Source organism: Giraffa tippelskirchi, chromosome 2 (assembly GCF_054371585.1).
Source record: "Giraffa tippelskirchi isolate mGirTip1 chromosome 2, T2T-mGirTip1v1.2.pri, whole genome shotgun sequence".
Classification (NCBI taxonomy): Eukaryota; Metazoa; Chordata; class Mammalia; order Artiodactyla; family Giraffidae; genus Giraffa; species Giraffa tippelskirchi.
In genome coordinates, this window is record NC_137276.1 from 91,991,582 (window position 1) to 92,016,120 (window position 24,539).

The 24,539-nt window shown below is 35.8% G+C and overlaps 1 protein-coding gene and 1 non-coding gene across 24 annotated transcripts in view; one reads left to right on the forward strand and one right to left on the reverse strand.

The window, feature by feature from the left end:
* Positions 1–22,089, forward strand: part of XRN1 (5'-3' exoribonuclease 1) — a 120,598-nt gene extending 98,509 nt beyond the window's left edge. For 6 of the 23 annotated variants that reach the window (XM_081569531.1, XM_081569530.1, XM_081569529.1 and 3 more), the window contains exons 34-43: positions 3,573–3,634; positions 5,011–5,121; positions 5,278–5,400; positions 5,823–5,982; positions 7,992–8,167; positions 9,823–9,936; positions 10,030–10,132; positions 16,650–16,688; positions 17,031–17,191; positions 17,663–22,089. In XM_081569531.1, coding sequence (XP_081425657.1) covers positions 3,573–3,634; positions 5,011–5,121; positions 5,278–5,400; positions 5,823–5,982; positions 7,992–8,167; positions 9,823–9,936; positions 10,030–10,132; positions 16,650–16,688; positions 17,031–17,191; positions 17,663–17,962 — 1,349 coding nt within the window. In that variant the 3' untranslated portion in view covers positions 17,963–22,089. Of the gene's footprint in view, positions 1–3,572; positions 3,635–5,010; positions 5,122–5,277; positions 5,401–5,819; positions 5,983–7,991; positions 8,168–9,822; positions 9,937–10,029; positions 10,133–16,649; positions 16,689–17,030; positions 17,192–17,662 lie in introns of all 23 variants that reach the window. The other 17 variants (XM_081569526.1, XM_081569525.1, XM_081569522.1 and 14 more) reach the window with 10 other exon arrangements.
* A 982-nt stretch (positions 22,090–23,071) lies between these two features.
* On the reverse strand, positions 23,072–23,144 carry TRNAR-GCG (transfer RNA arginine (anticodon GCG)). Its single transcript has one exon. It is a non-coding gene; the product is annotated as a tRNA-Arg (tRNA).
* Between the last annotated feature and the right edge of the window lie 1,395 nt (positions 23,145–24,539).

Below are 24,539 nucleotides of genomic sequence, written 5' to 3' on the forward strand. Positions count from 1 at the left end.
TCATTGAATTCTCTTTGCACTCCATTGAGTTGTCTTGGCACCCTTGTCAGAAATCAGTTGACCATAGATGCATAGGTTTATTTCTAGTTTCTAATTGCATTTCATTTCTCTATATTCCATCTTTTTGTGCACAACACACCATCTTCATTACCATAGTTTTGTTATCAGTTTCGAAATTTGAATCCTCCAACTTTGTTTTTCAAGATATTTTGTCAAGTTCTGGTCTTTTGCATTTCCATATAAATTTTAGGAGCAGCTTGTCTATTTCTGCAAATATGGCAGCTGGAATTTTTGTAGGGATTATACTGAATCTGTAGACCACTTTGGGTAGTATTGTCATCTTCAGTAAGCCTTTCTATTTCTTTCAATGATGTCTTATAGTATTCAGTGTATAAGTCTTGAATTGTTTTGTTAAATTTATTACTAAGTATTTTATTCTATTACAGTTGTCAGTGGAGCTTTTTCCTTAATTTTGGGAGCGTATTATTCATTACTATATATAGAAATAAAGCTGACTTTTGTATATTGATCTTGTATTCCTCCACCTTGTTGAACTTATTTATTAGCCCTAGTTTTTTGTGGCTTCTGCAAATATAGTTTTACTTCTTCCTATACAATCTGGATGCTTTCTGTTTTTTTCTTGCCTAATTGTTGTGGCTAAAACCACCAGTTAAATAGAAGTGTTAAGGGAAAGCATCCTTGTCTTGATCTTAAGGGTAAGCTTTCAGTCTTTCATCATTAAATACAATGTTAACTGTGGGGTTTTGATAGCTGCCCTTTATTAGGTGAAGAAGTTTCTTTGTATTCCTAGATTGTTGATTTTTTTTTAACCTTGGAGGGATATTAGTTTTTGTCACATGCTATTTCTGTGACTTTTGAGATGATCACATGGATTCTGTCCTTTATGCATTCGATTTGTTTTTCATATGTTGAACCAACCTTGCATACCTGGGATAAATCCCACTAGATCTTGGTGTATAATCCTTCTTATACACACAAGATTCTATTCACTGTTATTTTGTTGAGGATTTTGCATCTGTATTCATAAAGGACATTTGTAATATTCTTGTGATGTCTTTAATTTTGGTATCATGGTAATACTGGGCTCATAGAATGTTGGAATAACACTTTGAAAGAGCTCTAGCCTCATTCTAATCTCTAGTGACAGCCAGGCTATGGATTTTCACCAAAAAAATACTACCTGTTTTTTTTTTCAAGGCTTCATAGAACTGGAGAGTAAGGGATGGAACTGGGTAGGGCAAGTTAAAATGTCACAAAGCTCACTTTTTTTACTAAGATTCAGTCTTTTTTCTTGAGGAAATACATCCCAGATTGTCGCAAGTCTTTGATTAATTTCCATCATTCTGAAAATTAGGATTCTGGTAATTTATATTCATTTTCTTGTTGCTTTTATGGAAGAAAGAATTTGTAGAGGTCCTTCAGTATTTTTGCTGATGTCACCTCACCACATTTTGAGATAAATTTAAATTTTATTCAGAGTAATCCAGTTACCTTTTTGTGTATATAAACACTTGCCTATTACATTACTCCAGGGACTTCCCTGGCAGTCTGGTGGTTAGGACGTCATGCTTCCATTACATGGGCACAAGTTTAGTCTTTGTTTGGGGAACCTAAGATCTTACATGCTACAAGACATGGCCAAAAAATTAAAAGTAAATAGATAAATAAATTCAAATTATATTACAGATTTTTGTTAAGAATATGTGCAAGTGTTTTATTGTTAGTATTCTCTAACATATTTTATATATTTTGACTCTTTTCATTCGTTACAGTAGTCCACTGTGTTTTAGGCACAGTAGGGAATACAGATACACAGATGAGAATCTTCATCTTACAGTTACTTTTTCTCTTCTCTTGATCACAGTATTCCCAAATTGTATCAAATTGCTCTTCATGTTCAAAATATGACTCTTTTGTTATTCATTTATTTATTTATTCAGTTGTATTATGTGCAAGGTATTGTTTTAAGTGCTGGGGATAAGTCAGACAAGTTTTCTGACCTAATGGACTTTATATTCTAAGGTTGAGACTAATAATAGGCAAAGAGTGAATTCCATAATCTGTAGTAATGATAAATCTAGATGAAAAATAAAGCAGAGTAAGAAGATTGAGTGATGCAGATGCTGTTTTAAATAGGGTAGTCAAGTAATACCTCTCCAAGGACACATTTGAATAGAGACCCAAATGAAAGGAAAGTGGAATCAGCTTGCTGAAGAGCTTTCCAGCAGAGGAAATACCAAGTGCCAAGTCCTGAGTCTAATTGATTATATTTTATATGCACATGGTATTTTATGTGTTTATATATTGCCTATAGTTTAAGAATAGTCTTTATAAAATGTTTTTCTAAAAACTATTTTGAAAAAACTTTTCTTGTTTTATAACTTTGGTTCAGATTTTTGTTTTTGTTTTGCACCAATATCTATATGTTATTTTTGTTTCTTTTACATTTTAAGTTAAATATAGATTCATGTCCCCATAAATCTGATAGTTAAAGCTTCAAGATTTCATAGTTAATTAAAATGTTTGTGATTTTTCTTCAAGTTATTCTTTATCTAAAAGTATGTAAGCCATTTACATTATGTGGAATTCCAATTAGTTTTCTTGTGTGTCTCACCAAAGGTTTAATGTTGAATCATGTCATATTACTTTTAATTTTCCTCCTTTTTTGCAAGAATTCTTCCTTACCTTCCTCTCTTCTTTTACCCTCTCTGTTCTCTTCCCTTCCCTTCTCGTCTTTGTGCCTTCCTTCCCTTATCTCTCATTCCATCCCCTCCCTCCCTTCCATCCCTTTCCTCTACTTCTTTCCTCATCCTCTCTTTCCTCTTGCGTCCCTCTCTTTCTTCCTCCTTCCATTTTTTCTTTCTTCCTTCTTTTCTTTCCTTCTTCCTTTTTCCCTTCCCTCCTTCCTCTTCTATTCTGTCGTTTTTCATTTTCTTTCTGTTCTCCTAATTTCCCCTTAACAAGAATACTAAAATAGCTTCCTCATTGGTCTCTTACTCCTTCTATATAATAAACCACTGCTATATTTTAATTTTCTTAAAGCACAATTCTGATCAGATTCCTACCTGATCAAAACTTTTCTGTGATTATGCCCATTACCTCCAGTGTAATTCCATAGTCTTCAGTCCTTGGCATATTGTGGCCTGCAGACTGCTCCTCTAGTTCAACTGAGCTGCATTATACTTCTTAGCCTCCTGCAGAACTTGTCTATTTAGAGTGCCACAAATATTCCTTGCTTTCTGCTTCTCCTATTATTTGTCTTTTCTCTTACTATTTTCTTTGCTGGAATACTTAGCCCCCATTCTGCCCTTTGAAAACTTGCCATTCTGCAAGACTCAATTAGATGCCACCTTTCTTTTTCCCTTGTTGTTGCCTGTATCTTTTCTCCCCCTCATCTAGATTACAAGTTCCTCAAAAGCAGGGCCTTTGTCTCCCTCTGTGGAATTCAGTGAATTCTTTAGCACAGTGCCTTGCTGTGGTAAATATTTGGTAAATTTTAATAGGTATGCAGCAAATTTCAGTTAACAGAATTTCTATTTTCTTGTGTCTAGTTAAAGAAGAGTGTAAGAGTCCTAAAACTGAGAGTCGGTCACAAAAAATGTCAAATAGGCAGGTAAGCTTCTTAAAATCAAATTTCTAGTAGCCCACTTTTTATTGGAATTGGTGGCTCTGTGGCATCTGCCTTAATTTTGCAGCCCTTTCAACCAGATTCATAATGTGTGTGGCAAGAGGGTTGCTGAGTCTGTCAGTCCCTTGGATGGGAGGTTGCACAACTAGAATCCAAGACTTGGAATTAGAGATACATTCTGGTTCTACCATTTAATGGTTCAGTGGCCTTGAGCAAGTCACTGCACTTCTCACAGCCTCAATTTCTTCATCTTTAAAATGGAAGCTAAAATATATCACTTGTCCGTCTCATTCATTATATACAGTCTGGTGCTAATGCTTAGTCCCTCACTCTTGTCCGACTCTTTGCTACCCTATGAACTGCAGCCCTCCAGGCTCCTCTTTCCATGGGAATTCTTTACCAGCTGAGCTACCAGGAAAGCCCTATATAAATACATACAAACATGCCTACTTATATGAGTGTGTGTACATTTTATGTATAAAATACTTGGAAATGCGGGCTGCTGTCCGTGGGGTCACAAAGAGTCAGATGTGACTGAGCGACTAAGCATGCATGCATGTTTGTATATTCAATGAAAATATATAGACCAGCATGGAAAAGTTAACAGTTAATTCTGTGAAGTTAGGTTAATAAGAGAAACTGAGATCATTTATGTTTTAAGAGTTTCTGCTGTTTGATAAAGAGTGTGTATATATTTTATAATAAAAAACACTTTAAATCTAAAAATACATATGTATGCTTCTCATGTGTGCATTTTATATGCATATTATGTTTTATAACAAACTTTTTTAAAAAGTTAGAGCTATTATAAGCTATAATATATTTATAAAAGATATCTTAGCAGATATCTTGGCACATAACAGGTTCTCAGTAATGGAGCCCAATAATTTTCATATACCAATAAAGGGTTGAATTACATGACTTTCAAAGCCCTCTCCTTCTGAAACTCTTATGCTATAATTTCCTTTCTTCTAGAAAAGGAGTTCATAAACTCTTTAGTGCTTTGGGCCTCTTTGGTGAAGCATATGGACTCTTTCTGAGAATAATAGTATTAATGCTACAATAAAATATATAAGATTTGAAAGAAAACCAATTATATTGAAATGCCATTAGAATCACCACCATTGTGTTAATAGTTTATTGCCTACATTCATAATTGAAAGGAATGCTAAATCTTATTTAGAAATTAATGGAGGTTAAGATGTAATTTTTTCCCTCATCAAGTTTGTGGGCCCCCCTTTTTTCTTACAATATAAAAGAAAAAATAACACTCCAAAAAGTTTGCAGTGATTTATTTAAAATACTGTTAAGTAGTAACTATAATTTTATTTGCACAAAAATCCATTCTTACTCTTTTATAGACATTTGGAGGGCCTGCCAAATGTAATATTAAGCTACTGAAGAGAAATGAAAGTTCAGAAGTCTCAGAAAATCAAAAGGTTGTGACTGGTTATCCAAGTGCTGTTGATAAGGTAAAAGACCATTCATTCAGTTTCTCTTCCCACACTTTAACACTTGGAAAGACGAGTGAGTGAAAATTAAATGATCGTTTTTGTACATAAAACTCTTAGTGATTTTCAGGTCCTTGTACTTTCAAAACTTCATGCACAAAATATTTATTCTTTTAGCCTAATCCTGGAATTGAGAACTTCTTAGCATCCTTGAATATCTCCAAAGAAAATGAAATACAGTCATCTCATCATGAAGAGCCTCCAAGTGAAGAACATTTGTCACCACAGTCATTTGCTATGGTTTGTATTTTGTAGGAGCTTGTACAATATGGTAATTTCATTATTGTTGGCCATACATACCCTGTGCAACAGTTAAGACACCTTCTCTTACATAGACTGATATGATGCATATTATTGTCATCCTGTGAGGAAAATCAGGCTGTCATGGGCTATTTAGCCACCATAGCTCCCTTGTTTTTCAAACATTGTTCCCAGACTATTTGGTCAGAAATTAAGCAGGAATGATAATTACTATTTCTTTACCAGGAAATGTGGATTTTTTTTCAACTCTATTGATTTTCCTTATTCTTTATCTGAATTTAGTTATTGTCTTAATTTTTAACAATAGAACTTATTAAAAGGAGGATCAGTAAGCTCTATAACTCTAAGTTTAACTTTTCTCTCTACCCCCACTATCTCCATACCAATCATTTTCAAAGCAGAAGGGAACTCGGATGCTTAAAGAAATTCTAAAAATTGACAGCTCTGACAGTATGGACCATAAGAATGAAATGAAACAGTTTGGTAATGAAGTCACTGTTTCCTCTAGTAGAAGAGATGAATATGGATCTTCCTCACAACCTAAACAAAATAAGAAATTGAGTAAGTAAGCTAAGTACTTAATAAGAAATTAAGTAAGCTAATAACCAACTTCAAAAATTCAGTTCATTTGGTTTTTTAATCTTGTAATTTTTAAAGATAAAACTACTTTTATTTTTTTAAGTATAATGAAGGGTAGTAAGAGTATGTTTTCTTATGCTTATGTCATTACATAACAATGTGTTAAATAACTGTAACCAGTAGATCTCTAATTATCTTCTTGTAACTACTTAAATTATACTATAACAGATACTCATTCTGTAGATTCCATACCTAGAAAAGCTTTTACATTTTAGCTTTTCTCAATAATTTAAAATTATTATGTAATTTAAATATATTATTTAACTTTTCTTTTATCTATAAAATAACCTTGCAAATGTCTGTTGCAATAATTATATGACATATATAAAGCAATGCGGGAAACCCGGGTTCAATCCCTGGGTCAGGAAGATCCCCTGGAGAAGGAAATGGCAACCCACTCCAGTATTCTTGCCTGGAAAATCCCATGCATGGAGAAGCCTGTAGGCTACAGTCTATGGGGTTGCAAAGAGTCGGACACAACTGAGCGACTTCACTTTCACTTTCACTTTCATAAAGCAGTTAGCACTGTGTCTAACACATCCTTGGTGCCAAGAATTGGTATTAGTATTATGTTAAAGTAACTTGACTCACATAAAAAAGAAGAAGCTGTAAAATCAATTAAAAATAATTAATGGAGGCACACATTGGAAAGTGGCACTTACCACAAGTCTGTGAAGCCTACAGCATAACATCTGGCACACAGCTGGACTTCACTAGATGTTGATCATTGCCCCTACGTCTGTATCCACTATACTTAATATTTTGTCTCTGTAATTATCTTCAAAAGTCCACCAGGAATAATGGTAGGTGGGGACAAAAGTTTCTCAGGTAAAAAACATTTCGAAATAAGCCAATTTGGATTTATTAAAGATCAAAATCTGGAACAATATCAGAGCCTAGCTTCATTTATTCACTGAGTATCAGGATAAATAATTAAAATTCCAATAACTCTCAGGAAACAATATGTATCATAGTGACAGATGTGTTCTTGAAATAGAGCAAAATAAAATTTTAAAACAGTATCAGGTAAGTATGATCCCACTGTCAAAAACAAGTAACTTTTACTATATTTCAGGATAGTAAAAACTATCATATACCTTAGAATGAAGAGCTCAGAACCCAGCCCATGTAAAAGAACTAATGTGTGACTTTGGGCAAGCCACTTTCTTTTTAATCTATAATAGTTAGAGGTTTAGATTCATTCTCCACTAGGCTGTGCTTTTGTTCTGTTGATGAGTTTCTTGATTATAAAGAATGTGATCTTTCAGAATGTTTAAATCATATTCTGTATAAAGGCACTTGGAAGGTTTAATTTCAGAAAAAACATTCAAGAAGCACTATTTTAGAGCAAAAAACATTGATCCGTGTGGCTCAGAAAGTAAGGTGGATTTTGAGAAAACCAAAGCTGAAGCCTCAAAACTGAAGAATTTTAACACAAGGAACTCTACTTAGTGATCTGTGGTGACTAAATGGGAGCAAATCTAAAAAAAGAGTGAATATATGTATACGTATAACTGATTCAGTTTACCGTACAGCAGAAACTAGCACAACACTGTAAAGCAACTATACTCCAATAAAAATTAAAGAAAAAAAAACCTTAAGAATTAATTATAAATCAGCTCAAGAAAGCCATTTGCTTGTTTAGATTTTGCCTACAACGTGTTAACGATGTTAATTTTTGGCAGTCATCAAATTATATTTTTAATTCTTTATCTTAATTATATATCAGTAATTAATTATAATCACCTAAAAATCTTCATTTAGTTCTAGTTATTTTAGGCAAGACTAAATAGTTCTTACATTTGCTTCATGAGAAGTTCCTCTTTTCACTTTTTAACTATGTCTTACTTGCTATTCTGTAAAGCCCTGCCATAGTTGTGTAGTTTGAAGTATCATTTAATGTAGATACATCCTTTTCTCTTTTTTTGTAGCACCTTATATGAACAAGCCTCACAGTGCTAGTGAGTACCATAATGTTCAGTCTATGGACAGTGTGTGCTGGCCCAGCCAGATTCCTCCTGTGTCCACACCAGTAACTGAACTTTCTCAAATTTGTTCCCTTGTTGGAATGCCACAACCAGATTTCTCCTTTCTGAGAACACCGCAGGTATAGTATACTACCGTGCTTCTATTTGCATAAGTTATTGATCACTGAGCTTAAACAAATCAACTGAAAATCTTTGGCTGGAAATAATGTAGTGGAGCTGGTATTTTTGACTTTATGAGAAGCATAGATGAATACTTCTCCCTCTGGCTTTTCCATTTATGCATAACCAGAGCCCTCAATGACACTGACAGGAACTTGGGCAGCAGGTTGCCTCACAGGATTCTTCAGAGTGATGACAGGGCTAGGGGTCTTGGTGTACAGTGCAGATGTCAAACTGTTTGGTCTCAGAAACTACCCATCTTTTTTTTGAGAACCCCAAAGAACTTTTGTTTACTTGTATTATATCCATATTTACCAAATTAAAAATGAAAAAAAAATTAAGTTGTTAATTAAAAATGACTTTTTGAAAAAATTTAGTGAGAAGAATGTCATTGCCCTACATTTTTGCAAGTCTCTTCCATCTTCTAGATTAATAGAAGAAGCTAGATTCTCATATCAGCTTCTTACTATCCATCTCTTGTAATACGTGGTTTTGTTTGAAATACATGAAGAAAACCTGACCTCACACGAATAGTTGGAAAAAAGGAAGAAAATTTTAATAGCCTTTTCATATCATTGTGGATATTTTTTAGAAACAACATTAAAACATGGTATTTTCTTCACAGTTAGTGCAATTGTAGAATTTGAAATTATATTAATGAACGTTTCATTCTCTCTGTACTTAAGAGAAAGTGAGAGTGAAAAGAGCAAATAACATTTTCATATTATTATAAAAATAGTTTGAAGCTCTGGAAAGGGTCTCAGGGACCTCTGAGGTCCCCATACCACACCTTGAAAACCACTACAGGAAATCTGTTTTATCCTTTTTACATCCAAACTCTTGACATAGTCTTACCTAAAACAACCATTAATAATAATGGTAATAATACTATGTTAGTATAATGATACTAACATAGTATTAATAATAATAGTAATAATACTATTCTTAGTAATACTACTACATAAATATGACTACCTTTTGAAAAATCATTTTTCTTAAAAATCTTTTTTATCAAAGGAAAAAAGTATACTGTAAAAAATTGTCACTGAAATGTAAATATAAAATCAGTCAAAACTTCTGAGTTTTTAAGATTTTGGCAGTTAATTCATGTTAGCAAAATGTCTACAATGTAAAGGATGGTAGGAAGCAGGGGTCAGCAAATTTTTTCTGTAAACAGCCAGATAGTAAATATTTCAGGCTTTGTGGGCCATATGGTCTCTGTCACAACTGCTTTCCTCTGCAGTTATAGTAGGTATAGGCAAACCATAAAAGAGTGGACTCAGTTGTGCTCCAATAAAATCTTACATACAAAAACAAATAGGAAACCTAGTTTCCTGATCCTAGATGTAAAGAAAAAAGTTTAGCTGACTTTCATTTACATTAGGATTCCTGACCCTTCAGCTAGCTTAGAGATCATTTTAACTTTGTAAACACTGAAAGATAAGGCAACAGTTTTAAAGTTTTTGCATCATAACTGAAAATAGTCCTTCTTTGAATTCTTGAAATTTTTTTTACAGAATGTTAGATGAAATTATTCTACTTGTTTAAGCTTTCTAGGAGGAGGTCAACTTCCTGGACAGATAACTTCATAAACATTCCTGTTCTCTTTTTTTAGACAATGACAGTTTGCCAGGTAAAATTATCTAACGGCTTACTGGTACATGGGCCACAGTGCCATTCTGAAAATGAAGCCAAGGAAAAAGCTGCACTTTTTGCTATACAACAATTGGTGAGAACTGTCCTTGAATTCTCTACTAAATCTTTAAGTAATCCCTCTAGATGTTTTTGCTGCATTGTTTTATAACTTTAAATACTTCCATAGGGCTCCTTAGGAGTGAATTTCCCTTTGCCTCCACCAATATTTCCAAGTTATCCTCCAGCCGTACCACCTGGAACTATTCCTCCAGTTTTTCCCCAGCATACTGGTAAGGTATCTTTCTCGTCTAAATATTTACTGTTGAATTATTGTTTTTAGAAAGTTCTTTTAAGAAGCATCACTTCAAGGGAACCAAAAAATGATCTAAATGTCTCGGTAATGTAAGGAGGTGTAAGGGGTAAGCCTGAAACCAGAGCCTGCAGATTCATCTAGAAATGCAGGGAGTATTAAACTGGTTATCTCTTCTCTTTGCCCAGACTCCATTAAACTGAACAATAAACTATTTTAAGTGTGAACCTGTAAGGACAAAGAGATGAGAGAAGAAGTATCAGCATATTAGAATTTGAAAAGAGCTTGTGATGAGAAAAGAAGAGAAATAAAAACCAATGCAACAGAGTAGAGTTATGCTCAGACTGAAGAGTGTATAAAAAAGGATACAAACTGACAGATGAGCAGATTGTCCCTCACAGTTCCCAAGAGATTCAGAACTTGAAAGTGTCAGAAGCTATCAGAGGCATGTCCTGAAAAGGGGGTCAGTTCAACATCTGTAGCAAGAGTGATGGAACCCCTCCCCAGAGCCTTCCCCCACACAGTCAAGCAGTTAACATCTTCAGGCAAAAGCCTGGAGGTATGGTCTCCAGAAGGCTCCATACATATGAGACACCAGGTACAGAATAGAGAATGAGATACTAGGCTGGAAACTGAGGTTACATAAAGTTCCTTTTCCCATCCTATTCCCAGGCTGTAACAAGCCTTAGCCCAGTAGGAAGTTGGAGGATGGTTTTTTGAGAAATTCATTGAATTGCAAGCAAAAGACCCACCAACTTTTGGAGGATGTCCCAACCAAAAGGCTGGCTCACTATTCAGTCATCCTAGAGAGAAGCTGAGGATCTCAAGTCATCTAGCCTTGCACCCTGCCAACACAGACACTGCTTCTAATCATAGTTTTAAGGTCTTGCTCTTTAATATGAAGAAATAATAGACTGTGAGAAACCACTGAACATTTTAGGCAAATCTCTATAGGAGCCTAACCAAAGATAAATGAAAGGGACCTGGAGATAGTGTTGAAAAGAAGAGACCTTCAGAGACAGCTTTGGTTACTATTCTTATGAAGTGAAACAGTATTGCAACCAAAGAAAAAAAATTAAGAACTAGAATTCATGAATAAAAGAATAATTGGAGAACAAAAATTGTTGAGCCAAAATTTTAAAATTCAATAGGTAAAGCAAAGCCACAGAAATCTCAGGAAAAGGATCAACATAAAAGGAGGAAAATAAGAAGTAAGAGAGATTTAGAGGAACGGTCCATAGATCCAATACCTGTCTAATTGGAGTTCCAGAAAAAGAGACCAGAGATCATGGAAAAGAGGAAAGTTATCAAATAGTTTCTTCTGACCAAGGGACATGCATCTGTAAACTGAAAGGGCCACCAGATGCTTAACACTAAATGAAACACAGATTGCCTTGCAATTTAGAATACCAGTAATAAAGAGAAATAACAAAAAAAGCAAAAACAACACTCAGTTGTCAATGTGACTGGTATGGAAGTAAAGTCCAATGCTGTTAAGAGCAATATTGCTTAGGAACCTGGAATGTTAGGTCCATGAATCAAGGCAAATTGGAAGTGGTCAAACAGGAGATGGCAAGAGTGAACATTGACATTTTAGGAATCAGCAAACTAAAATGGACCGGAATGGGTGAATTTAACTCAGATGACCATTATATCTACTACTGTGGGCAGGAATCCCTGAGAAGAAATGGAGCAGCCATCATAGTCAACAATAGAGTCTGAAATGCAGTACTTGGATGCAATCTCTAAAATGACAGAATGATCTCTGTTCATTTCCAAGGCAAACCATTCAATTTCACAGTAATCTAAGTCTAAGCCCTGACCAGTAATGCTGAAGAAGCTGAAGTTGAATGATTCTATGAAGACCTACAAGACCTTTCAGAACTAACACCCAGAAAAGATGTCCTTTTCATTATAGGGGACTGGAATGCAAAAGTAGGAACAGGCAAGTTTGGCCATGGAGTATAAAATGAAGTAGGGCAAAGGCTAACAGAGTTTTGCCAAGAGAACGCACTGGTCATAGCAAACACTTTCTTCCAATAACACAAGAGAAGACTCTACCCATGAACATCACCAAATGGTCAATCCCGAAATCGGATTGATTATCTTCTTTGCAGCCAAAAATGGAGAAGCTCTATATGGTCAGCAAAAACAAGACCAGGAGCTGACTGTGGCTCAGATCATGAACTCCTTATTGACAAATTCAGGCTTAAATTGAAGAAAGTAGGGAAAACCACTAGACCATTCAGGTAAAACCTAAATCAAATCCCTTACGATTATACAGTGGAAGTGACAAATAGATTCAAGGGATTAGATCTGATAGACAGAGTGCCTGAAGAACTATGGACGGAGGTTCATGACATTGTACAAGAGGCAGTGATAAAGACCATCCCCAAGAAAAAGAAATGCAAAAAGGCAAAACAGTTGTCTGAGAAGGCCTTACAAACAGCTATGAAAAGAGAAGTGAAAGGCAAAGGAGAAAAGGAAAGATAAACCCATCTGAATGCAGAGTTCCAAAGAATAACAAGGAGAGACAAGAAAGCCTTCCTCAGTGATCCATGCAAAGAAGTAGAGGAAAACAACAGAATGGGAAAGACTAGAGATCTCTTCAAGAAAATTAGAGATGCCAAGGGAAATTTTCTTGCAAAGACAGGCACAATAAAGGACAGAAATGGTATGAACCTAACAGAAGCAGAAGATACTAAGAAGAGGGGGCAAGAATACACAGAAAAACTGTACAAAAAAGATCTTCACGACCCAGATAATCACAATGGTATGATCACTCACCTAGAGCCAGACATCCTGGAATGTGAAGTCAAGCGGGCCTTAGGAAATATCACTACGAACAAAGCTAGTGGAGGTGATGGAATTCCAGTTGAGCTATTCCAGATCCTAAAAGATGATGCTGTGAAAGTGCTGCACTCAATATGCCAGCAAATTTGGAAACTCAGCAGTGGCCACAGGACTGGAAAAGGTCAGTTTTCATTCCAATCCCAAAGAAAGGCAAGGCCAAAGAATGCTCGAACTCCCACACAGTTGCACTCATCTCACACGCTAGCAAAGTAATGCTCAAAATTCTCCAAGCCAGACTTCAACAGTACATGAACCATGAATCTCCACATGTTCAAGCTGGTTTTAGAAAAGGCAGAGGAACCAGAGATCAAATTGCCAACATCCACTGGATCATCGAAAAAGCAAAAGAATTCCAGAAAAACATTTGTTTTATTGACTATGCCAAAGCCTTTGACTGTGTGGATCATAATAAACTGTGGAAAATTCTGAAAGAGATGGGAATACCAGGCCACCTGAACTGCCTCCTGAGAAATCTGTATGCAGGTCATGAAGCAACAATTAGAACTGGACACGGAATAACAGACTGTTCCAAATTGAGAAAGGAGTACATCAAGGCTGTATATTGTCACCCTGCTTATTTAACTTATAGGTAGAGTACATATGCGAAATGCTGGGCTGGATGAAGCACAAACTGGCATCAAGATTGCCGGGAGATGTATCAATACTCAAATACTCAGATGACACCACACTTATGGCAGAAAGCAAAGAAGAACTAAAGAGCCTCTTGATGACAGTGAAAGAGGAGAGTGAAAAACTTGGCTTAAAACTCAGCATTCAGAAAACTAAGATCATGGCATCTGGTCCCATCACTTCATGGAAAACAGATGGGGAAATAGTGACAGACTTTATATTTTGGGGCTCCACAATCACTGCAGATGGTGACTGCAGCCATGAAATTAGAAGACGCTTGCTCCTCGGAAGAAAAGTTATGATCAACCTAGACAGCATATTAAAATGCAGAGACATTGCTTTGCCAACAAAGGTCCAACTTGTCAAGGCTATGGTTTTTCCAGTAGTCATGTATGGATGTGAGAATTGGACAATAAAGCTGAGCACCAAAGAATTGATGCTTTTGAACTGTGTTGTTGAAGAAGACTCTTGAGAGTCCCTTGGACTGCAAGGAGATCCAACCAGTCCATCCTAAAGGAAAATCAATCCTGAATATTCATTGGAAAGATTGATGCTGAAGCTGAAACTTCAATACTTTGGCCACCTGATGCGAAGAACTGACTCATTTGTAAAGACCCTGATGCTGGGAAATGTTGAAGATGGAAGGAGAAGGGGATGACAGAGGATGAGATGGTTGGATGGCATCACCGACTCAATGGACATGAGTTTGAGTAAACTTCAGGAGTTGGTGATGGACAGGGAAGCCTGGCATCTTGCAGTCCATGGGGTAGCGAAGAGTCAGACACAACTGAGTGACTGGACTGAACTGAACTGAATAAAGAGAGGTCAGAGATGAAGGAAAAATACAAATAAAAGATTAAAAATCAGAATGTTATTGCATCATTGAACAGAGACTAGAAGGTAGAAAGCAGTTGAACATTGATTACCTCAAAATCCTGAGACAGAATTAGTTTCATCTTAGATTTCTCTCTAAAGCCAAAGTGTGAATCTAGTGCAAGGGTAGAATGAAGACATCTCAGACGGGCGAATTTACTTATTATGCACTGTTCTTTAGAAGTTACTTAATTCTGCGCTCCAAAAAGCAAAGCAATAGTTGTTTTTGTTTGTTTGTTTTAAAGAAAACCATGAAACTAAGGACGTCCCTGATAGCTCAGTTGGTAAAGAATCTGCCTGCAATGCAGGAGACCCTGGTTCGATTCCTGGGTCGGGAAGATCCCCTGGAGAAGAGATAAGCTACCCACTCCAGTATTCTTGGGCTTCTCTTGTGGCTCAGCTGGTAAAGAATCTGCCTGTAATGAGGGAGACCTGGGTTCGATCCTGGGTTGGGAAGATCCCCTGGAGAAGGAAAGTCTACTCACTCCAGTATTCTGGCCTGGAAAATTTTCCATGAGGTTGCAAAGAATCAGACACAACTGAGTGACTTTCATACATACACATGAAACTAAACTGCACAATACCTAATATACTTATGCAATGAATGGAAATTCCAGAATGCCAGCTGCTTGGCAGGTGTAGAAAGTAACTGGTCTCAATTGAAAGGGCAAAGGAAGGTCTTGGCAGGGGAGATAATGATCTGATAGATGGGCAGCATTTGGAAAGAAACATGAAGGATAGGTGTATAGAAGACTAAAGGTGCTATTAAAAGGTAATTACTCTTAAAAGAGTTTTTTCAGTTTTACAAGGGAAAAAAACATAATCAGAGTACCCTACTTGGCTTTGAAGTGATAATATTTATATAGTGACATACCATAAACACTATATTTTTTAAACAAATATTATAATATATTGGGAGGACAGGGCAAGTAGTGAAGGGTGGTATAAAAGAACTGAATTTTGATCTATCATAGTAGTTTTAGTCTAAAAATGCCTAAAGTTGAAAAATCAGCTAATAGTATAAGCAAATTATTGAACAGTGTGCAAATAAATAGCTAAAACAGTTAAACCTGAGATGAACCAGATGACTGCTATATTTTGTTGAAAACCCTTTTTATTACAATATGTATGTGTATAATTATTCTTACTTTGATTTGTTTAAAAAATGCAATTTGTCTAAGGCCATAACTTACTAAGTAGCAGTACTGGTATTCAAAAGCAAATCTATCTGATAATAAAACCCACAATTTTGTTACTATACTACACTGGCGTTCCATTGCCTGTATGAACAATGGTTAGTCATAAAATTTTTATGACACAATAAATCTGATGTGTTCGTATAACTCAAGGTAGTAAGTCCACTATAACTTAGAAAATCTATTTTGATTGCTTTTTCACTTTCAAAAATGAATCTGGGGGATTTCCCTGGCGGTGCATTGGTTAACACTTCACCTTCCAATGCAGGTTCAATACCTGGTTGGGGAGCTAGGATGCCACCTGCCTGATGGCCCAAAAAACCAAAAACATAAAAACAGAAGCAATATTGTAATGAATTCAGTAAAAATTTTAAAAATGACCCACATCAAAAAATCCAACAACTATATATAAATTAGTTTTAAGTAATTAGTACATATAGGTTACCTCAAGGTATACTCACAAGCTTGTCTCAAACGTAGCTGAGTTTTAGTTAAGCTATATAGTCTTAAATTCTGTCTGCTTTTTTCTCTCTCTAAAAAAATGCTTTGAGCACAGTACAGACCTTCTTTGGTGGCAATGTGCTGGAGTCTGGGTTGTTATTGTTCAGTGCAGTAGTTCCCAAATACTGCACTGGTGCTGACTGTGTAAGGATCACTTGTGGAGCTTATTAACAATACAGATTCCTGGGCCCTCAGAGTCTGATTAGTATAGGTCTAGAGGTTTGCCCAGGAATCTGTATTTCACAAGCTTCCGTGTGATGCAGATAAACAAATCAGTTTTGGGAACCACTGATTCAGTGCACTTTCAGCAAGAAACAAGCTGTGAAATTTTTTTTTTTAATTCTTGAATTACAAACGTTAGAGTAGGGAAAAGAAAGATTGTTTGTATCATATGAAAGTGATCAAATTTCAAGACTTGAGCTTTTCTGATTTTTTTTTTTGTAGGCTGGGATCACTATGGAAGCAACTTAGCATTGGGGGCAGGTGAGATCCTTAAGATTTCTCTCTTTCTGCCCTAGCTTTTCTCCCCCAAGGGACAGATTTATGACCCTATTATTTTTTTAAAATAGTATTGCAAATATTCCTAAGGCTTGTATCAGTATATTGGCCTTCATAGGCCAGACAGCATAATGATAAGCTGAATGTAGGTGGTTCACAGTCCTTAAGGGGACTTTGAATGTTGTAAGCAAGGTTAAACAGAACTTAAGTGTATACTCTTTGCCCAAGTGAAATAAGCTAAAAGGAAAAGTAGCAAAGGGAGGTCTTAAATTTCAGGGCTTTAATGATGCCATTTTACTAAAATAGCTTTTCCATGATTTTTAATAGCTAATATCATGCCTTCATCATCTCATCTCTTTGGCTCAGTGCCATGGGGACCACCGATGCCAGTTCCTGGGAAGCCCTTCCATCATACATCATATGCTGGGACCATGCCCATGGCTGGGGGAATGCCAGCTGGTGTGCACAATCAGTTCATACCTCTACAGGTGAGACCTAGAAGAGAATTGCTATATTTTTAAGAGAATTTTTTACTGTTCAAAAGCTATTGATAAAATTTTATTTATTCAGTGCCATACTCAGTGCCAAGTAGAAGCCTGATCAGTACTGGAGTGGGTACTGAGAATATATTTTGACCACTGGTGAACAGTCTAACCTAGTTCCTGCTGTCTGAGTTTGTGTTCTAATAAATAATTGTAGCAAGTAATAATATCCTCTTCTAAAACAGTGATTTAAAATCAGGAATATAAATTTTCTTCCTACTGAAATTATGGATAAATTTAAAATATCTTATTCATAACTAGATTTCTTGAATTTCTAAAGTCTGGTTTGGAGATTATAAGTGAAAGTCACAAGTCAGCAGTGCTTGACAAGTATTAGCAGCATGATTTATGGTATTTTCTGACACTAGTTTTTTTTTTGCCTACATTGTTAATTAATTATTCTTTTATTCCTCAAAGGTAACTAAAAAAAGAGTTGCAAACAAAAAGAACTTTGAGAATAAGGAGGCCCAGAGTTATCAAGTCACCCCGCTTCACACTAGCCAGTCAGCATCTTCTGATGTCACCAAAGGAATTCCACAGGAGACTTCATCAGCTTCTTTACCGTCCTCTCAGATCCCTCAACCTGCATCTTCTTTTCAAGTTGCAGCTGCCTCCCCAGGCCATAGTATGCCTCACCAGAAGTCAGCACCAAGCTCTTCAAGAAGAAAATCAAGAAAACTGGCTGTCAATTTTGGCGTTTCTAAACCTTCTGAATAAATTTGGTACTTGGAATTAAATTTCTTTCCTTTCCTCCCACCTTTTTATAAATCCATATCTGTGTCTCACAAGAAATTACAATGTACTATTTTAAAACAATACGTTTCAATTAAATTTTTTAATTTTCTAGTTGTCAGGCACTTTTCATGCTATTTAAAAGACTGTAAATCAAATTGTGCATCTTAAGTGTGTGCGGTTTGTTTTACATCAATTATACCTCAATAAAGCTGTAAAAAAAAAAAAAACTAAAACCTTGTGTTAAGATACTATCAGTGGACTGAGCATTCACATGTACCACTCTAACCACTGGCCTTGTCATTAAAAGCATCCTGAACTATGAATTAGACATGGTACTGCAATAATAATAAACTTTTTTTTTACACTATCATTGAGGGATAATTAAATGGAGCATGAAAATTGGGCCTCCCTCAAGTATAATTTACTGAATGTAGATTTTATTTCTCTTTTTAATGATGTAATAGAGTTGTCAGGAGAGTGGCACTTCTTTATAAGTATTTTAACTTCTGTTATCTCTGAGGGTCCTTTAGACCTGTTGTGACGTGATCACGTTGTGGTGGTGCTCCCAGTTTTGCTTTATTCTCCATTTTGTACCAAAGCAATTTCAGAATACTGATCAGAATATTTCATTTAACTGCTTAGAACTATACATAGCGATCTAGATTTGAGGAAATAATTACAATTTTTTAGATTATTCAAGAACCAGCATTAGTTAACCTCTAATAAAAAATGAAGTTTCAAAATCTACAGGGTATAATGATTACAAATTAATCTTCTGATAGAAGTATAAAATATTAATCATGTCATTAATTAAAATGTATTATCCTTTTGTTTAGCTTTTTACTTGCTTACTTAAACATACATGACAGCTCCATTGTTGGTCCATGTGTAGTGTTTCCTGGGACAATGAAATTCTAAATTTTTAAAAATTCCAAGGTTTGCACAGGCACAATTAGTATATAATATGCATTATTTACATGACAAATGCCAGTCCTCATTCTCTTTCCATACTTTTATCTTTATGCGGAACTGTGCAGTGACTCTGGCATTTTGTCTGTACATGTCATGTGTGGGTGTGTGTTATTCAATCTGTGGCTATTGAAATTATATCAGAGTTTATGAAAGTTTATCAGCGGTACCAAGGCCTGGATTTATATACATATATATATATTTATGCTTTAGTTTTTGTGATATGCTTATATTTTTAAGGAAGTAAGTTATCATACTTTTTTAAAAGTATTTTAAAAGTAGGAACCACAATCTTTGTATGGAGCTGCTTATTATTATATCTAGTTTCATTTGGCTCATTGAAAACTCTGCCATGAGTCTTAGTCTATTTGTTTTCTGAAACGCTAGTATTGAGTTAAATGGATTTCTTTCTCTAACTGCTAAATGTTAGAGTTTCTCTAAGTGGTAATAGGATATTTGTATATTAGTAGTGCCTTTAGTATGAGATAAGTGTTCATTATCTGTCATTTATGATAGTCATGTGAGTTTCTGTGATTTTATTTTCTATTAATTTTCCTAGATTCAGATGTTCGTTGGTTCCCAACATCTCGTTTTTGGGAATACATGTTTCTCTGTAGTAGGATCTGAAGTAATGAGGCTCAAGTAATTCTCAGAGTTTGTCCTTTTTGCCTCACAAAGCTATTTTTTTTAAGGAAACGTCTTTTATAGAAATCCAAAAATTTGAATTGTGACAATAAGATTATGTTAACCTCTACTACTTTAAAGTGTATGATATTTTTCACCTTATGTAACTGTACAAACTCCGGCATTCAAGAATTGCCTCACTCATCATTTCTCTGTGACCACCCTATATAAACAGTGTACAGCCCACTTCTTTATTAAAGCACCGAAGAAGGAGCACATGCCATCTTCCAAAAACTTCAAGAGAAACTTTGATAAGCATAGTGCCACTGAACCCATATAAGGAGGTTTCCTCAATATTCAAACAAAGCAAACTGACAATTCTAGATGCCTAGGCAATAAAAGTGTTTTCATTCTTCTCCTAAAGCAACTCAAGACTAAAGAGAGATTAAAATGGGAGAGAAATCCATAATGACAAGATAGTGTCATGCATTCGTCTATATTTTCTTCACCTTGTACACCTATTCCAGAGATGGGCCTGAGAGCAATAGATGTGCCCTCTCTGGAGAGATTGTAAGAAGCAGAGACTGTTTGTATCTCATGACAGTCTTGAGGAGTCTAGATCCACTGATAGATTTGGGAAACTTACAGTTTTTCCTTTGTGGATGACACAGACTCAGACTACCCCAAATTTAGAAATATGCCCATTCAACTGTTGAATCTGTTGTGGACTTTGTGTGGAAACCATGGACTGCGTAGGGCACAGAAGAGCAGGTTACCCCAAATGCTTCATGTTTCTGCATCACAAGAGCAGTTAAATCTATTTAAACTTTCTTCTCCTTATTCAAACATTATTTCTAGATAACCTTGTTCAATAAAGTTTTCTCTTTTTTTTTTTTTTTTTGAGCAGATTAAGTGAATTTTGAAGCTTGGTCCTTTCAGTCCTTTTCACCATTTCCAATACATTACCTGAGTCTTATAATTTTACAGATAGACTGTATTAATTGATTTAAACATCATGCAGACTCACATCTTAAACGCCTGAGACTCAGTTGCCTAAAAAATTAATTTCATCTCTATGTGTACTTTGGTTTCAATTTAAGACTTTCCTTGCTGTTCAGAGGGATAAGTAGTTCTTTTAGACCTGAAAAACAAAAGTTTGATCTTTTTTTTCCTATTGGTGGGAGAGATGAAGAACTCTTGGTGCAGGTTTTTGTTGTTAATTTCCTTTTTCATGATCAGGTACTTGCTTTGGTTTTACTTCCAATTCATTTATTGGAGAGAAATGACAGACATTCTCTACCTTTGGAAAAAAAAAAGAAAATGAATCACAGAATTTTCCTTATCATTTTTCTAGAGAGTGACAGAACTTGAACTGGCAGTGTTCTTTATGTATATCTTATAAACTTTGTCAGTGAAGCAGTCTTTTTTGCAGGAGCTTCCTTTCCTAGTTAGGATAATGCTTAAAAATTCTAGAAATGAATATGTTTCAGACAGAGCTGGCTCGTATTTCCCTCAGATTGCTCCATCTTCCGCCAGGGAGCAGTAAGAGACCATGATGATCAGAACAAGGAGAGGCTGGAGTTTCACTGACTTATCTTCAACACCACTGATGCATCTTTTAGAGAAAGGAAAACACAGATAATAGTCTCCAAAGTTAAGAATATCAGAAATCCATAGCTGCTTTTGTGTTTGTTTGTGTGTGTCAGTGAACCAACAATAATGCCTTGCTCAATCAGTGCATTCAGCCATCTCAAGTGCAATTCGTGATGGAGACTCTGGTTTCCAGTAGATAAAGTTTTACATACTTAAACCTATAAAAATTAATTTTTTTCCAACAATACACCTATTGCTGTTATTTCAGCAGTTGACGTCCAGTAAATTGCCCAGGCCAAATAATTAAATGCCTGTAGATGTTTTAGTAATTGGAGCCAAATCTTCATACTGTTTTCTCATGAAGTAATAGGAGTGAATTTTTTGTTTGTTTTGGAACTTAGGGGCTTTTTTGGCCTTAAGTCTCGTATTTTCTTTTGCCTGCATCCAATTGCTTGAGTGTTTGCATCTATTTTGATATATGAGTAATAGATAGTGTACTGTATCAACATGTTCAACATTTTTTTCATTTAAACAATATAAGTAAATATAATTCATACATACAGATCTTAATTCCTTTTTTTCTCACATAAGTATTTTATAAGTAACTGGAATTTTTCATTAGATCTTATACAGAGCAGTATTTTATTAAAAATTCAAAAGGGAAGACTTTTATGTGCTCATTTTGTAGCTTTTGTTTTTTAAATATCTATACATTGTCTGCAATTAAAGTGTTTTCAACTTGCATTGGAATGGACTCCAAATGTATTTTTGTGTTAAACTGTACATTTGTAGATTTTTGGCATGAAGTTAGCCTCAAAATGTTGTGTAAAAGGATTTTAAAATATGAGTCACTGAAAGAGTTTAAACATCTATACATGTTAAATGCTATATGGATTTTAATTAAACATTTGAGAATGATTTCATAAGCTTTTGTTTTTGTGTGTTTGCAGTGATATTAAAAATAGATTACAGGATTCACTTAAACCTCATATCCTTTTATATTGGTATTTTGAATCTGTGTCAATTAGCATAAACTTGACAGCGTGATTGGTGGAGAAAGTCTGAACTGCAGATGGCCACAGTTCAGATCCTGGCTCTGCCTCTAATTGTAAATATGTCATTATATTAGGATTGGCAAGTTATATAATGCCTATACCTCAGTTTCCTCATGTCCTAAAGGAAGAAAACAACACCCCTTGTATGGGTGATATATTTAAAGCACTGGGTACTTAGTGCCAGTTTTTTTACTTGAAAATCAATAGGCAAATCAAAATCCTCTCAAGTTAGCTTAAGAAAAGGAAATTTGTTTTAAGAATTCGGGACCGTCTCAGAGAATCCAGTCCAGGAAGTACAATGAGGCTTCTTAGGAACTGAACCTTAATTGAGGTGTTACTTTCCAATTCACACTGTTAACTCTCCATGGGGCCATGGGCTCTGAGGTGTGACCCTCTGTAGATCAGGTCTTTGTTCCAGCATCTATAGTTGTGGATGGGGTCAGGTCACCTTGAGGGGCTACTGCTCCTGGACTGTGGGTTGTTGAGGAAACCTGGACCTCTCAAAGGCAGGCTGTTAAGAAACAGCCACATTCTGAGCTGGCAATAAGTCCTTATAGTTCATACATAAAGGAAGCTCTGTAAAACAGCTTTGCCCTAATGGTAATCAGAGCTTACTCTGTGATGTGCCTGCAAACAGCCTTCATACAAGGGTATTCCCACTTAAACTCCTTCAGCTTAGGAAATGGTTGCCTTTGGAATTTTGAGGTGCTTTATGAAGTCATGTGAAGTTGCTCAGTCGTGTCCGCCTCTTTGCGACCCCATGGACTGTAGCCTACCAGGCTCCTCAGTCCATGGAATTTTCCAGGCTCAAGAGTACTGGAGTGGGTTGCCATTTCCTTCTCCAGGGGATCTCCCCAGCCCAGGGATTGAACCCAGGTCTCCTGCATCGCAGGCAGACGCTTTACCGTCTGAGCCACCAAGGAAGCCCCTATGAAGTCATATATTCCTACAATTTTAAGAGTCTTAGCCATGTTTCACTGACTCCCTAAATATAGGAACAATAAATAAATATACCTACTAATTATTAAATCCTTATTAAGGATTTAATATCACAGGCCAATATACTACCTGGTTTACAAAGATTGTCTCCTTTAATTCTCAAGACCCTACCATGTAGGCAGGTTTCACCTATGCAGTAGTCGGACTCCAAATCCTATGGTCTTTACTTTGCTTTACTCTAAAGCTTAGGCTTTCTAATCTAGTTTCTATACCAATTCTCTCATTTTATTTTAAACATATTATTTCATTCATTTCATTTGCTATTTATTGGTATCTTTTAAGGATTTAGCTCAGGCATAGAGTTATGAATAAGACCTAGATCTAGTCTTGATCATCCATGAAGTCTAGCAGAGAAGGAACAATTAAACCAGCAAGTGTAATACCAGTATAACAAGTACATATAAGAAAGGGATATCTCACAGACTGGGAAGATACCAGGGTCTCTTCTAGAGGAGCTGAAACTTAAAGGAGCCAAGCAAGGGAAGGAAATTGATCAGAGCTGAATTATATATGGTGCAGATCAAGAAGGATCAGAGGAAAAATGGAGGTGAAGGTAGGCATAAGACCATAACACTGCAGACTATGCTAAAGTGTCTGAGTTTCAGGCCAAAAGCCTAGGCCAAGCTTTTTTGTTTGGACGTAACAAAATCCCACTTAACGTTACTCAAGAAAAAAATGAAATGAAGGAGGGAATAGAATGTATTATATGAACGCAGAAAATCTAGAACCAAAAAGCAGAAACATGGCTGAGCTTCATAGGGGCCTGGACCAAGAATAGAAAGCTATCAGAAAATACCTCCCTTCTCTAGTCTCACCTCTGCCTTTCTAACACTCAAGGCTTCCATATTCCCTTTGGACATTGCTTCAGTTCCAGCAACCAGCCTAAGACTAGCATCTCTCCATCTCAACTCCGAATGAGCCAAGTTTGTGTCAGATGTCCACCACCATGTAAGCAAGTAAGATCAACTAACACAAATACGGCTGCTGCAACCCATCCCTAAAAAGCTATGTTCTTTGGAGCAAAAAAGGTCAGGATGTGAGATACTCCTAAATGCTACTCTCATAGCAGCCATCCCATGGTTTTAAGAAAGGGTTGTTTTCTTTCAAGATGAAAACATGTCATTGCAGAGAACAGATTAGAGAGAGTGGAAATCATAGACAAACAGAAAGCTGTTTCAGTTGTTCAGGAAGAATGATGCAACCTCACTAACTCTTAGAAACTCCCTATATTGTGTAGCATGTTGGACAGCAAAGAGAAACAAGAAATGTAGAATCAGCGTTTCCAGCATCACCTTCTCAGGCTGACCCATTAATATTTT